Source organism: Osmerus eperlanus, chromosome 18 (assembly GCF_963692335.1).
Source record: "Osmerus eperlanus chromosome 18, fOsmEpe2.1, whole genome shotgun sequence".
Taxonomy (NCBI): domain Eukaryota; kingdom Metazoa; phylum Chordata; class Actinopteri; order Osmeriformes; family Osmeridae; genus Osmerus; species Osmerus eperlanus.
The window spans coordinates 1915149-1929156 of record NC_085035.1 but is presented as its reverse complement, the minus strand read 5'-3'; the positions used below and the strand labels follow the sequence as shown (position 1 = coordinate 1929156).

The window sequence follows — 14008 nt, the reverse complement described above, 5'->3', positions numbered from 1 at the left end:
TCTCGCTTCAAGGCTCATAGCTGAAAATCTGTAAATGTGAGCTCTTTAGTAGTTACATTGGCTGAAAGAGGACAATTTTTCCTACATTTTAAGGTATAACTTGTTTCTGTAAGTTAAACTATATGAACGTTAGAGGAATTTGTTTGACAAATTAGTTGAATATCAGAAAAAGAGCAGCCAGCAGAGTGTGCCACTCTGCTGGCTGCTCATTCATAAAAATCAAGAAGGAGCAAACATTTTAATGTATTTCAAACTGTCATAATTCAAAATTGGCTGAACATTTGAAAAAGCTGAATCATTTGGGAATAGCTGAATGTCTTGTGAACATTTTAAAGGTTGAATGGTGTCTCTAGCTGAAAGTAAGCTGAAGTAGTTACGTTTGAAAGAGGAGGAAGCTTTTTAATGATTTGAAAGGATTTACCATTACTTTTAATGGGAGAATAATTTGCACAAAAACCTTAATGTCTTAAAAAGTATAAAAGTGAGAAATACCAAAAGTCATAGCCATCATCTCCTGAAGGAGCTGAACGTTTTGATACAAAAGTTGTAGGAATCGGTTAAATTATGCAGAACGAGTTAAAGGCCAAAAATCTGCGGAAGAACTGAGAATGTTTATTGTGAACTGAGAATATTTATTGTGAGAATGCTTAACAGCATTCTCACAATAAATATATATGTGAAAGAACAAAGGTTGTGCTCTCGCCGAAGGCTTGAGCACACCCAATAATATATATGTGAGAGAACAAAGGTTGTGCCCTTGCCGAAGGCAAAGCACACCCAATTAAACGAGAGAATTACATCCTTCCCTAAGTGGGCACTGTACATCTGTACGGGTCTGATTACGTCACAGGCTTTCACGATAGAAGACATTTCATCGGATTAGTTATTTCCCACAACTCCTCGTTAATGTATGCTCTTACATAAAATGTTCAGCGATGTATGAATTTCATTTGTGGAATTCATAACTGCACAATCAAGGCAAACGATTTGTACGTTCGACTATATGCCCTCCTCGCTGGCACGCACCACCAGAATATCGCTTAATATCGTGACGTGTACAGTCGATGTAGACAATCTCTTAAATGTTATCGATAAATGTATCTGCAGTCGGGCTCCAAGCCACGTGATGCTTGCCGGTGGGGCACGGCACGGAGTTGCTATGGAGATACGAATTGGTCTGATGCAGAGCTCGAGCTTGTCTGCTACACTGCAACACACAACCAGTACAAGTTGAAAGGAAAACGTGAGTACAATTGGCTTAACTAGCCGTTACAATGTTACACATTCATTGGTAATTGTTTACAGTATTCACAAATTGCTGCCATCGTATTTATGCTCGCAATATCTAACAACTGCTACAGTATTAGCTAGCTACCTAGCAAACTAAACTCACGAGCTCGTTCGAGTTTTGCATTCATGTTTTAATATTTAGTTACGGTTATATGCATTTAATATCTAGTTACGGTTATATGCATTTACCAGTTTAATCAGACCTTGAAAATATACGCATTCGAGGGAGAAGCCCTGAGAACAGTTGTTTTGCCTTCACACGACTACTTGAAATGAAGGCTAATTGTAAATTATATTGCACTACAATAAGTTATTGGGATATGTGATGAGGTGAGAATGTCAGACAGACATGCGTGGTCACTGCCACTCGCATGGTGAGAATATATTCTGCTTTACAGGTTTTAGCAAACCTCGTTCTCCAAATCAGTATGGACGAGACGAGGAACGGGACGATGAAGCACTTCTCCGCACCTGTAAGCAGAGACAGGGTCATCTGCAAGTTCCCAAAGGTATTCTAACCACTAAGCTACTGCCACAAAACAAACTATTCGTCTAAGCCTAAATGACCACAGACAGTTACTGCGGATACGGTATTTTAACGGAGAGTGAGGAACAAACAGGATGTAGGAGAAGGCCGGAGTGGCAATTTTAATTAAGATTCAGGTTATTATTGAAAACGTGTGACATCCATTCAAGGCTCTTTTTTTCACAGACGGTTGTGTGTGCGTATCTGGATCACAGGACTAGTTTCGGACAGATTTTCTGAAAAAACGGCACACGGTATACATTTGTCCATTAACCCAACTTCCATAAAGACCCCAGTCAGTTAGCAGCGGTTCTCATTTCAGTTTTCACAACAAACAAACTTCCACCTAAAACTCCTTCCCCCCTCAGAGTTAGGGAAAGTAGACAGTCAATCTGAAAGTTGACAGTAGTGGGAGAACCTCTAGATCAGATGGGACGTTTCTAACGACCGAAATGTCTCCTTCCAGGCCTCAAGTATGTTTTCCCTCACCGATTCTCCTCTGTGTTAACTGCTAACGTCGATTCTCCGATCATTCCATCCCTTCCTTCCAGTGTCACAACCCACAGGCTTGTTTACAGAAGAAGGACGACTGGAATGCAGAGGCCAAGGTTTCTTTTAAAGACAGAGATGAAAGGCACCATGGGTCAGTTTACCGGTTGGCCTAATTAACCTAATTCCAGTCAGATGAATAACAGTGATGACGCCTTCTGTTTAATCTGCTTCTGAAGATGGGACAGGCTGAAGATGTCGAAAGCGGTAGTTGTGGGCGACCTGAATGTAGGCAAGACCTGCCTCATCAATAGGTACAGGATGACAGTTTGTTCTACAGTATGGGTTTGTCGATTTGTAAAAATTTAAGAGGCCACTGCAAATTGTATCCTTCTGTTCCTCACTCAAAATTGTCCTTCTCAACTTTTTTTTTTAATCAAAGAAAAAGGTACGGTGGTCTCTCCATTGTTTCCAGAGCTGTATTCATATAGATGTAGATGATATTGATTGTTTTACATGCATCTGTTTTGCCCTCAGGTTCTGCAAAGATGCGTTTGACCGGGATTACAAAGCAACCATCGGGGTGGACTTTGAAATCGAGAGGTTTGAGCTCTGTGGAGTTCCATTCTCGCTCCAGATGTAAGTACACATTTCTGTGTGTTTTGACATTTGTACACATCTACGGCTTTGATTTCAGAATTATTGCCAGTACTTTACAGTCACTGATCTGTTCTGTTGCTTTCACAATGTAGCTGGGACACAGCGGGCCAGGAGAAATTTAAATGCATTGCTTCTGCCTACTACAGAGGTGCTCAGGGTAAAAAGGTTTTTCCCTTAAGGATAAAGTGATTTGTGAGAACAGACGCAGATTTCTTGTTGTTGTTGCCGATGTCTCTACTCACATATGGAGTTTGTTTTTCACAGTGATCGTCACTGTCTTCGACATGGCAGACATCAAGACCCTAGAGCACACACGGTAGGGTCGAGAGACATTAATAAGGGACCGGATTAATTAACGGGAACAAGAAAAAGCATCTAAAATGTACCTCTTCCTTCAGACAGTGGCTGGAGGAAGCCCTGAGAGAAAACGAGCCAGGTTCCTGTTTTGTCTTCCTGGTTGGAACAAAGAGTGACCTACTGGTGAGGTCACTTACGTGAATGCTCACGATCATATCATATTTTCACAGAACAAACGCACACATTTAGTCTTTTGGCCTTACGGGATTCATGCTTTCATTCATGCATTGTATTCGTTTTTTCTGTCTCTGCAAGTCCCCAGAGGAATGCCACAGGACAGAGAAAGATGCTCTCAGAATAGCGACTGAGATGAACGCTGAATTTTGGTCGGTTTCTGCCAAAACAGGTGCATACATCTTTGACATTGAGATGAAAGGCTGATAACTTCAAAATCATCAGTATCGTAAACAAAAATGCACTGTAAATGTAATGGCAGAGACTTGAGATCTATGGAAAGCTTGCAGTAAAAACTTGCTCTTCTCAATTGTAATAACTGTAGCGGATACAGCCACAGCTCTTACATTTACATTTATTCATTTAGCAGACGCTTTTATTCAAAGCGACTTCCAAGAGAGAGCTTTACAAAAGTGCATAGGTCAATGATCATGAACAACGAGATAGCCCCAAAACATTGCGGATAGCCAAAACATGAAGCATACATTGTGAAAAGCAAATAAGTGCCAATGGGAAGAAACATAAGAGCATGTAGTTAAACAAGTTACAATTAAACAACATAAACCTCAAAAGTGCAAGAGTGTACCTGTAGGAAAGCAAGCAACAATAATATAATTCAAAGTACAAGAAGTTAAATCAGTTACAACTAACCAACAAGAGAAACAAGTCCCTCAATAAGAGTCATTGTTTTCCTAGAGGAAACTAATATCAGGTCCAGCAAATCATTCCTAAGTACCGTTGTACTCCCGGAACAAGTGCGTCTTTAACCTTCTTTCTGTGTGTGTGTATAAACTGTGTTTGTGGCTCTGTTTTAGGTGACAATGTGCAGGAGTTCTTCTTTAGAGTGGCTGCCTTGGCCTTTGAGGACTCCATACTAAAGGACCTGGAGAAAGGGATCACCCCTAACAGCATTGGAAGGGGAAACCGTATCGGTAAGGGGCGACTTTTTGTTATTCAGGGTCAGGGCAATGTCAATTTGCAGACACTTTAATTCAGTTTATTCCCTCCCTCCCTCCCTCCAGGCTCAGACAGAGCCAACCTGGAAGAGGCCCAGTCGAAAGACGAAAAGAAAAACTGCTGCTGAAAACATCTAGCCGTGGATGAGGTGCTGAGAAAACCGTCTAGAGGAAGGATAAGGATGAGAAAACATGTATTTGAACTGTACTGAAGAGGTGGAGGGTTCATGTGATGACACTTCATTCTCTTTCTGGTTTCCATTTTAGTCCTCCTTGGTTTTCTTACCTGGACGCTCTACTGCAGCTACTGCCATGTATTTTATGATTTCAATGTTTTTATTTGACTCTGTTTTGTCATTAATTGTATTATGCATTATATATAAGTATTTAATAAATGTACAGTGTTTTAGATTGGTTTTTAATTCATCTGAATTTAAGTTTGTTATGCATTTTCTCTCATATCTGTAGTCCACAGATTGCCAAAATATTTCAAAATATAAGATATTTTAAATGAAGAATTTTCCTGGAATAACTAATTTCTATAAAATCATTTATTTAGTGTACACACCCCACCACCAGGACATTTTTATATCATTTAGGTTGCTGTTGTAACACTTCTATTTGAAATAAAAGTTAATATTTTTGTATTGCCTACCGAAAATATGGTGTTAGACTTTACTATAGTCTGTTGTGCTACGCGTGCGCAGTTACGTCTATTTAAACTGACCAATCATCAGCCTGTATGAGGTGACAAGTGGGCGGAAACCACATGTTTTTGAGGAAGTGGAGAAATCATGGTGCAGCAGAAGCTCCCAGCTAGCATTCAGACACAACAACTCAGAAATGCATGAAAAAATGCCGATACATTCCCCATAAGTACGTTTTAAATGTGAGTTTTCCCTTCAATGCAACCGCTAACCGTTCCGTTTTGTGTAGTAAAACAACTTACCCAAGCACACGGCTCGAAGACTGCTGGCAGATTAGCTTAGATAGCTAACAGTGACAACATCACGAGACGACTATGAAGGGTGTTTTGTCCTGTCTGGTTTAGTTACAGTGTTCAGAGCTACATTGCAGTAGCTCATCATTCATCATCCTCAGTGTCAATAACTGTAAGATAAACAGTGGTATTATAGGAATCAGTTTTAATGGAGTTCTATATTAAGCAGATCAATATAATAGGTTTATGTGGTCAGGTATTCTGCGTGTGAGGCCAGTCCATTAACTCGTGTTGCTTGTTTACGTTTCCTCAGTCTGTTCACCATGAAGACAAATAAGACCTACAAGCTTGTGGTGCACAAGAAAGGCTTTGGGGGGAGCGGTGAGTTTAAAGTGATGAATAAAGAGTACTCCGTTAAACATTTAAATACATATTTGTGTCTAATTCTTTCACGATCCCTCCCGTTATGCAGAAGATGAGTTGGTTGTGAACCCCAAAGTCTTCCCCCAAGCGAGTCTTGGAGACATCATTGAGATCGCACACCCCGCAGACGAATACAGGTCAGAAGAGTGTACTTGAGGACATGTTACTATGTCTTCATATCGTAGGCTATGTGCTGAACTAATAGATGCAATCATTCGTCATTATTCATTTGTGCGGCTCGTAGATACTGTTCCTTGATTCTGACATCCCTCCTACTGAAATAATGTAGCCCTCTGCACTTCTGATCCTTGATCTTCTGCTCTACTTTCTATGTGCGTTATTTGTATGTAGCTATGGATGAAAAGTGTCTGCTAAATTAATCAAATGTAAGATTGAATTAATAATCCTCTGAATTGTTTCTATCCTCCTGTCCTCCCCCTCGACAGTCCTCTCCTGCTGCAGGTGAAAAGCCTCAAAGTGGATCTTCAAAAAGGTACAACACATCTTTATATCACACTGCTAAACTGGCCCAGATTTCATTAGTGAGTCCAATTGCCAATGACTTGTATAAGGAATGCTATCTGTCGATATTAAACCAGATATATTCTTCATCCCAATTCATATAGAAACCATCAGTGTGGATCAGACTGTTGCACAAGCCTTCAAACTGCGAGCCTATCAAGATGTCATTGTCAACATCGTGGACCCCAAGGTGCTTTTATCTATCTATTCATCAGAACAGGAACGTCTTCATTTCAGTCAATGTAACCAACATTATCAAGACATTATAAAGCAAGTAGGGGCTTGTGATGTGTCTGTCTGCCAGGACGTAACCCTGGACCTTGTAGAGCTCACCTTCAAGGACCAGTACATCGGAAGAGGAGACATGTGGAGACTGAAGAAGAGTCTGGTGAGGAGGCTCACAGCAGTGTGTGTGTGTGTGTGTGTGTGTGTGTATGGAAGAGGAGACGTGAAGAGTGTGTGTGTACTTGTGTACAAGGGTGTTTGTGCGTGTGTGTGTCTGCCCTTTACCATTGAGTTGTTAGCAGTTTACGTGATTGAGTTGTTCATGTTGTCAGCGCACGGTGTCCTCTGACTGAAACCCCCTCTCGTGTCCCAGGTGAGCACTTCTGCCTACGTGACCCATAAAGTGGAGTTTGCCGGAATCAGGTACATATGGAAGGCACACACTGTGACAAATGTAGGAAGGGTGTTTTTCTCTACTCGCTTCTTCTCTGTCCCCTCTCTCAACACCCGTCTGTTCTTACATTTTACATTTACATTTAGTCATTTAGCAGACGCTCTTATCCAGAGCGACTTGCCCAAGGACACAATGTCATTTGGCACAGCCGGGAATCGAACTGGCAACCTTATGATTACTAGCCCAATTCCCTAACCGCTCAGCCACCTGACTCCTCTGTTCTCCCCGTGATCCTTGCAGAGCCCAGGCCAGTGAGCTGTGGGTGAAAGGGGAGAAGGTCACATGTGGATACATCAGTGAAGACACTAGGGTGAGCAGGCAGCATCGGCTCACTTCACAACCACTGTGTTGGGAACTCAAACACACTATAGTATAGTTATGGATGTACGAGTGTATATTTCGAGTACATATTTCGAGAGTGCTGGTGATCAACTGTTTGAAGTTGTGTTTTCGGTTGAATACTAGCTCTGTTTGCCGTGTAGGTGGTGTTTAGGTCCACGTCTGCGATGGTGTACATCTTCATCCAGATGAGCTGTGAGATGTGGGACTTTGACATCTATGGTGAGTTGTTCCGAGAGAGTTTTTATTCCGGTTGGTGAGGGAATGTGATAACTGATCGAGTTGGACTTATAAACAGGTCACAGCATGACTTCACATGTTCGTTTCAGGCGATCTCTACTTTGAGAAGGCTGTCAGTGGTTTCTTGTCTGACCTTTTTGCCAAATGGAAGGTTTGTGATTTTTATGGTCTGCAGCAGTATTTGTAAACCCAGTTTTAACAAGCATTCCTGAGGTTTAATGGGAGTTAAACAACCTTAAGTTCACTGTCGTTTACTTTTAGGAGAAGAATTGTAGCCATGAGGTGACAGTGGTCCTTTTTTCACGAACTTTTTACAACGCCAAAACTATGGGTGAGTTACCTCACTTGTCTTCCTTTCAGACTCGGCTGAACAGAAAAATACTCTCTGTTATGACTAATTAATAAGGTTGATTAAGTCACTTCCATTCTCCTTTGACGACTATTCTGTTCAAACTCACTCTTGGTCACACGAAAGATGCATGCTCAAACAAACCAAAGTATAGGATAACGAATACTCTTTTAGCGATGTCGGACTAGAAATCGCTAGGTTGCAAACTACCTTCTTGTTTTCTGTTTTGGGCCTCAGAGGAGTTCCCTGAGATCCTGCGAGGGTCCATCAGACAGGACCACGAGGGACGCTTCTATGAGGACTTCTACAGGTCAGCAGGCCTTCAGCCACCTCCTGCATAGTTCTAACCCCAGCATAGCGTCCTGGCTAAAGATGTCTAAATATGATATCACATACACAGTATTATGTTGTTACTGGCTAGTATGAGCGATCTGATGGCCAGCGAGCCCTCTGTAGTGTGTTGATGTCTGTCGTGCCGTGTGTACAGGGTGGTCGCTCAGAACGAGAGACGTGACGAGTGGACCTCTCTGCTGGTCACCATCAAGAAGCTCTTCATCCAGTACCCAGTGTTGGTGCGCCTCAAAGGAGCAGGTAACAGGTCTCCCCTCCCCTCCCATCTTGAAAATATAGTTTTTAACGTGTTGTGTATGTTTATGTTTGTGCTTATCTTCACAGATGGCTTCCCCTCCGGGCAAAACTCTACCGCTGCCCAGGGGAACTATCTAGAAGCCATCAACCTGTCCTTCAACGGTGAGTCGTCATGGAGACCGCCGCGGCGCTCTCTGTGATTGTTTACCTTTGAAATACGTCGTTTTGCGGCGTTTGTACTTTATCAAGAGATAGTGACAGTAGTACAGGGACGGGAAATGTTGGGGAGATGAAAGAGTTGAGGACGTGCAGGAAATGTACCCGGGGGTCGGAATCGAACACCGGCCACACAAACCTCACTAACCCTGTCTTTGTCTGCTCTGAAGTCTTTGACAAGCACTACATCAACCGTAATTTCGACCGCACGGGCCAGATGTCCGTGGTGATCACTCCCGGGGTAGGAGTGTTTGAGGTGGATCGCCTTCTCATGATCCTCACCAAGCAACGCATGATCGACAACGGTGAGCGCCCGGGTTAGAGAGAGAGCGGCGTCACCCGCGGCGACCGGTCACCAGCACACGTAGAAGTTCCTTCTGTGATTCTGATCTCGTTCAAATGTCAACTGACAGACACTGTGAAAGGCGTCAGTCCTTAAACAAGCTTAACCAACGGTTTCCTATTGAAATCATGATAGTCAAACAGACTTGGTGTGTTTCCAGGTATTGGTGTGGACCTAGTCTGCATGGGGGAGCAGCCTCTTCATGCCGTGCCGCTGTTCAAGGTAAGATGCTTCCGGAACTCTGAATCGAAGACGGAAGGTCTCAGGAGGCCTTCCGATTGGTCCCTGTTAAAAGTCCGGAACTTCAGGAGGCTTCCGATTGGTTCCTTATAAGAGTCCGGAACTGAATGTTGTTCTCTCTACAACCATGACAAGCTTCACAACCGGACGGTGCCTGGAGACTCCAGACTGGGAGACGACTACAACCTACCCCACTGGATCAACCACAGGTACAGGGACATGGGGGAGATCAGAAGTGTTAGTCAGAGAAGGCATCTGAAAGAGTTCTAGTTGCTTTAAAGCTGCAGTGGGAGACAATACAAAATAAATTCAAATATTTCCTCCAACATCCAGTTGTGTTTGATAGAGAAGTGGAGCTTATTGGTTTGTCTTTTCGTTGCCATGTTGACAGCTTCTACACGTCCAAGAGCCAGTCTTCCTGCAGTTCCTTCACCCCCCGCATCAAGCTGGCCGGACGCAAAGTACGCCACGTGGACGCAACGTCCAGCTAAACTCATCAGAAATAGGTTTAAGCTTTGAATATATTTCATTTCACATCTGTGTTATGACATTTGATTGGTTTTATTTCCAGATGCAGGCAGAGCGATTAAGGAGCTGCAAAGACCACAGTAAGATTAGGTCCATGTTTTCATGTCTGTTCTTCCTTCATATGGATGTTGATAAGCATCATATGTGGAATGTTTGACGTGTCATAGAAGCTTGAAAGCGTCCTGGTAACCCTGGTAACCCTTGGATCTTCTCCTCAGCTCTGGGAGCCCCGAAGGACTCAGAGAACAGCCTTCCCATCCAAGTGGACTACGATGCCCACGATGCACTGGTGTTCAGACTTCCTGGACCGTCGAGAGCCCAGAGGAGCACAAACTTCAGGTACAGACCCTACCCAGATGATGGGGGTCAGATGGCTGAGCGGTTAGGCAGTCGGGCTATTAATCAGAAGGTTGCCGGTTCGATTCCCGGCCGAGAAAAATAACGTTGTGGCCTTGGGCAAGGCACTTCAACCTGCTTGCCTCGGGGGAATGTCCCTGTACTTACTGTAAGTCGCTCTGGATAAGAGCGTCTGCTAGATGACTAAATGTAAATGCGCCCCCAAGCACCCAGTGTGGCACTACAAACAAGCAACAACCCCCAAAATAGGATGATATAAAAAGAGAAACTGAGGCTGTGAACGGTTTCTGACTGTGTGACGGGTTCGTCTCCCAGGGCGGGCCGGGAGAGGGAGACGAGCGGGAGGAAGAGCTGGGGCTCGGCCGAGGCCGGCGGCGGGGGGGCCGGGGGCGCCTCGTCCCCCGGGCGCTCGGCGGGGGGGCCGGACGAGCAGAGGAGCGAGCAGAGGAGCGAGCAGAGGAGCCTGGCGTCCGACGACAGCCTCGGCCGCGTGTCCAGCATCCTGCTAATCCCCCGCATGGCACCGGCCCAGTACGAGGTCAGCAGCTCGCTGGGGTACACCAGCACCAGAGGTACGGGCCCACACACACACACACACACATTCTGTCTCTCCTTTTCTCCCTCTGTCCATCCGTCCTCATTTCATTCCACTAATCCCCCTCACCACTCGTTACGTTCTTATTCTTATTCTAGTAATTTTTTTTAATCCGGTTTTATTGTATGACGTGTTTTTACGTGAAGCACATGGAGTCTGCCTCGTTTGCGAAACGCGCTGCGTAAACAAACGGCCTTGCCTCCCTCCTGCCTCATTTACATTACATTTACATTTAGTCATTTAGCAGACGCTCTTATCCAGAGCGACTTACAGTAAGTACATTTACATTTAGTCATTTAGCAGACGCTCTTATCCAGAGCGACTTACAGTAAGTACATTTACATTTAGTCATTTAGCAGACGCTCTTATCCAGAGCGACTTACAGTAAGTACAGGGACATTCCCCCGAGGCAAGTAGGGTGAAGTGCCTTGCCCACAACGTCAGTTGGCATGACCGGGAATCGAACTGGCAACGTTCGGATTACTAGCCCGATTCCCTCACCGCTCAGCCACCTGACTCCCTATGTCTCCTGTCAGAGTTGCTGGAGAAGATGATGGAGTCTCAGAGGGATTCGAGTGCGCCGGGTCGCTTCACGGTGGGCAGCGCTGAGTCCACGCTGCACGTGCGCCCAGGCGGGTACACCCCCCAGCGGGCTCTCATCAACCCCTTCGCCCCCTCGCGCATGCCCATGAAGCTCACCTCCAACCGCCGCCGCTGGATGCACACCTTCCCAGTGGGTAAGTACACACGCACCTGTACACACACCTCTACACACACCTGTACACACACCTGTACACACACCTCTACACACACCTGTACACACACCTGTACACACACCTCTACACACACCTGTACACACACCTGTACTCACACACACACTGTTGAGGCGTTTTGTATTGCTTAACACGCACTGAAAGATATTTAAAAGAGATTGATAGATTGATTGAAAGATTGATTGAAAGATACATAGACTTGACACATACAGACACAAATACATTCTGAATCAGAACACGTCACCATCCTGGGGAGTCGTTTGGTGTAGACAACAGCAGACTAAACATGAGGTTGTGTAGACAACAGCAGACTAAACATGAGGTTGTGTAGACAACAGCAGACTAAACATAAGGTTGTGTAGACAACAGCAGACTAAACATGAGGTTGTGTAGACAACAGCAGACTAAACATGAGGTTGTGTAGACAACAGCAGACTAAAAATGAGGCTGTGTAGACAACAGCAGACTAAACATGAGGTTGTGTAGACAATAGCAGACTAAACATGAGGTTGTGTAGACAACAGCAGACTAAAAATGAGGTTGTGTAGACAACAGCAGACTAAACATGAGGTTGTGTAGACAATAGCAGACTAAACATGAGGTTGTGTAGACAACAGCAGACTAAACATAAGGTTGTGTAGACAACAGCAGACTAAACATGAGGTTGTGTAGACAACAGCAGACTAAACATGAGGTTGTGTAGACAACAGCAGACTAAACATGAGGTTGTGTAGACAACAGCAGACTAAACACATGAGGGTGGCCCAGGCCCAGAGCAGCAGAGACAGCAGGCAGGTTTCAGACAGACGGCTGTGTTACAGTGTCGGCTGTGTTACAGAGACGGCTGTGTTAGAGACGGCTGTGTTACAGTGTCGGCTGTGTTACAGACTCGGCTGTGTTACAGAGACGGCTGTGTTAGAGACGGCTGTGTTACAGTGTCGGCTGTGTTACAGACTCGGCTGTGTTAGAGACGGCTGTGTTACAGTGTCGGCTGTGTTACAGACTCGGCTGTGTTACAGACTCGGCTGTGTTAGAGACGGCTGTGTTACAGAGACGGCTGTGTTAGAGACGGCTGTGTTACAGTGTCGGCTGTGTTACAGACTCGGCTGTGTTACAGAGACGGCTGTGTTACAGAGCTGGCTGTGTTACAGAGACGGCTGTGTTACAGGGCCTTCTGGAGAGGCCATCCAGATCCACCACCAGACCCGGCAGAACATGGCTGAGATGCAGGGCAGTGAGCAGAGAGATCCCGCCCACACCTCCGCAGAGCTCCTGGAACTGGCCTATCACGAGGCCACCGGCAGGTTAGACACGCCCACGCGTGGAGGGACACGCCCCTTTTTGCGAGAGACAGAGCTGTGGAGCTGTTATTGATTTTCGGGGTTTATGTGTGTGTGTGTGTGTGTGTGTGTGCGTCCAGGCGGTCAACCTCGCGACAGACAGGAGAGAACAGTCTGTACATCAGTGGAGGAATGGAGGAGTTTACTGGCAGTCCAACCAGCAGTAACAGCACGGGTACACACACACACACGCACACACACACCCTCCATACACACACACACACACACTCTGTTAGAACAGACCACATACAAGGCTTGATTATCCCTTCTGAACCTTGCTGTTGATCATATATCATGTTAACTGTGTAAACCGGCCCTCTCTTTCTGTACAGGAACCCCTGTCAACCGTGGCTCATCATTTGAAGACGCCACTTCTGACCCAAGTGAGTCTGTCCTACCTTAAGGAAGACACACACACACTCACATACACAGGCACACACACACACCCGCACACCAAACTTCAATCAGCACTTTGACACTCACGAACACGTGTGCAATAACAGAATCGGTTTGGTTGGTTGGAGTTTTTTAGCAGCCAAACAGATGATGTAATGTTCAGCTCTAACCCTGATTGGCCAGGCCGTCTGTGGGTGTCTGTCTGGTTGGGCCTCGTGGATCAGATGGGAAAACATTAAACTGAAGGTTCACTTAGGTCCCCTCCTCCCCCTCCTCCTCCATCTCCTCCTCCATCTCCTCCTCCTCCATCTCCTCCTCCTACCCCTCCTCTTCCATCTCCTCCTCCATCTCCATCTCCTCCTCCTCCATCTCCTCCTCTTCCTCCACCATCTCCTCCTCCATCTCCATCTCCTCCTCCATCTTCTCCTCTTCCTCCTCCATCTCCTCCTCCATCTCCTCCTCTTCCTCCTCCATCTCCTCCTCCATCTCCTCCTCCTCCATCTCCTCCTCCTACCCCTCCTCTTCCATCTCCTCCTCCATCTCCATCTCCTCCATCTCCTCCTCTTCCTCCACCATCTCCTCCTCCATCTCCTCCTCCTCCATCTTCTCCTCTTCCTCCTCCATCTCCTCCTCCATCTCCTCCTCCTCCATCTCCTCCTCTTCCTCCTCCATCTCCTCCTCCATCTCC

General features: G+C 45.4%; 2 protein-coding genes across 2 annotated transcripts in view; both read left to right on the top strand.

The window, feature by feature from the left end:
- Positions 1-851: 851 nt before the first annotated feature.
- rab36 (RAB36, member RAS oncogene family) lies at positions 852-4868 on the top strand. Its single transcript, XM_062484111.1, has 11 exons — positions 852-1243; positions 1689-1799; positions 2368-2459; positions 2545-2619; positions 2843-2944; positions 3058-3122; positions 3230-3281; positions 3364-3445; positions 3578-3668; positions 4312-4428; positions 4519-4868. Exons 2-11 carry the CDS (start codon positions 1719-1721, stop codon positions 4578-4580), a joined length of 819 nt encoding a protein of 272 aa, XP_062340095.1. The 5' UTR covers positions 852-1243; positions 1689-1718; the 3' UTR covers positions 4581-4868.
- Positions 4869-5234: 366 nt separating this feature from the next.
- Positions 5235-14008, top strand: part of depdc5 (DEP domain containing 5, GATOR1 subcomplex subunit) — a 24839-nt gene continuing 16065 nt past the window's right edge. The window contains exons 1-25 of the mRNA XM_062484809.1: positions 5235-5328; positions 5706-5773; positions 5865-5952; positions 6262-6308; positions 6442-6527; positions 6642-6725; positions 6936-6985; positions 7257-7326; positions 7499-7577; positions 7685-7746; positions 7857-7926; positions 8182-8254; positions 8432-8535; positions 8620-8694; positions 8919-9053; positions 9252-9313; positions 9467-9540; positions 9723-9792; positions 9903-9939; positions 10078-10198; positions 10532-10788; positions 11348-11548; positions 12753-12888; positions 13005-13099; positions 13257-13307. Of these exons, the coding sequence (XP_062340793.1) occupies positions 5300-5328; positions 5706-5773; positions 5865-5952; positions 6262-6308; positions 6442-6527; positions 6642-6725; positions 6936-6985; positions 7257-7326; positions 7499-7577; positions 7685-7746; positions 7857-7926; positions 8182-8254; positions 8432-8535; positions 8620-8694; positions 8919-9053; positions 9252-9313; positions 9467-9540; positions 9723-9792; positions 9903-9939; positions 10078-10198; positions 10532-10788; positions 11348-11548; positions 12753-12888; positions 13005-13099; positions 13257-13307 (2224 nt within the window). The 5' untranslated portion in view covers positions 5235-5299. The remainder of the gene's footprint in view (positions 5329-5705; positions 5774-5864; positions 5953-6261; positions 6309-6441; positions 6528-6641; positions 6726-6935; positions 6986-7256; positions 7327-7498; positions 7578-7684; positions 7747-7856; positions 7927-8181; positions 8255-8431; positions 8536-8619; positions 8695-8918; positions 9054-9251; positions 9314-9466; positions 9541-9722; positions 9793-9902; positions 9940-10077; positions 10199-10531; positions 10789-11347; positions 11549-12752; positions 12889-13004; positions 13100-13256; positions 13308-14008) is intronic.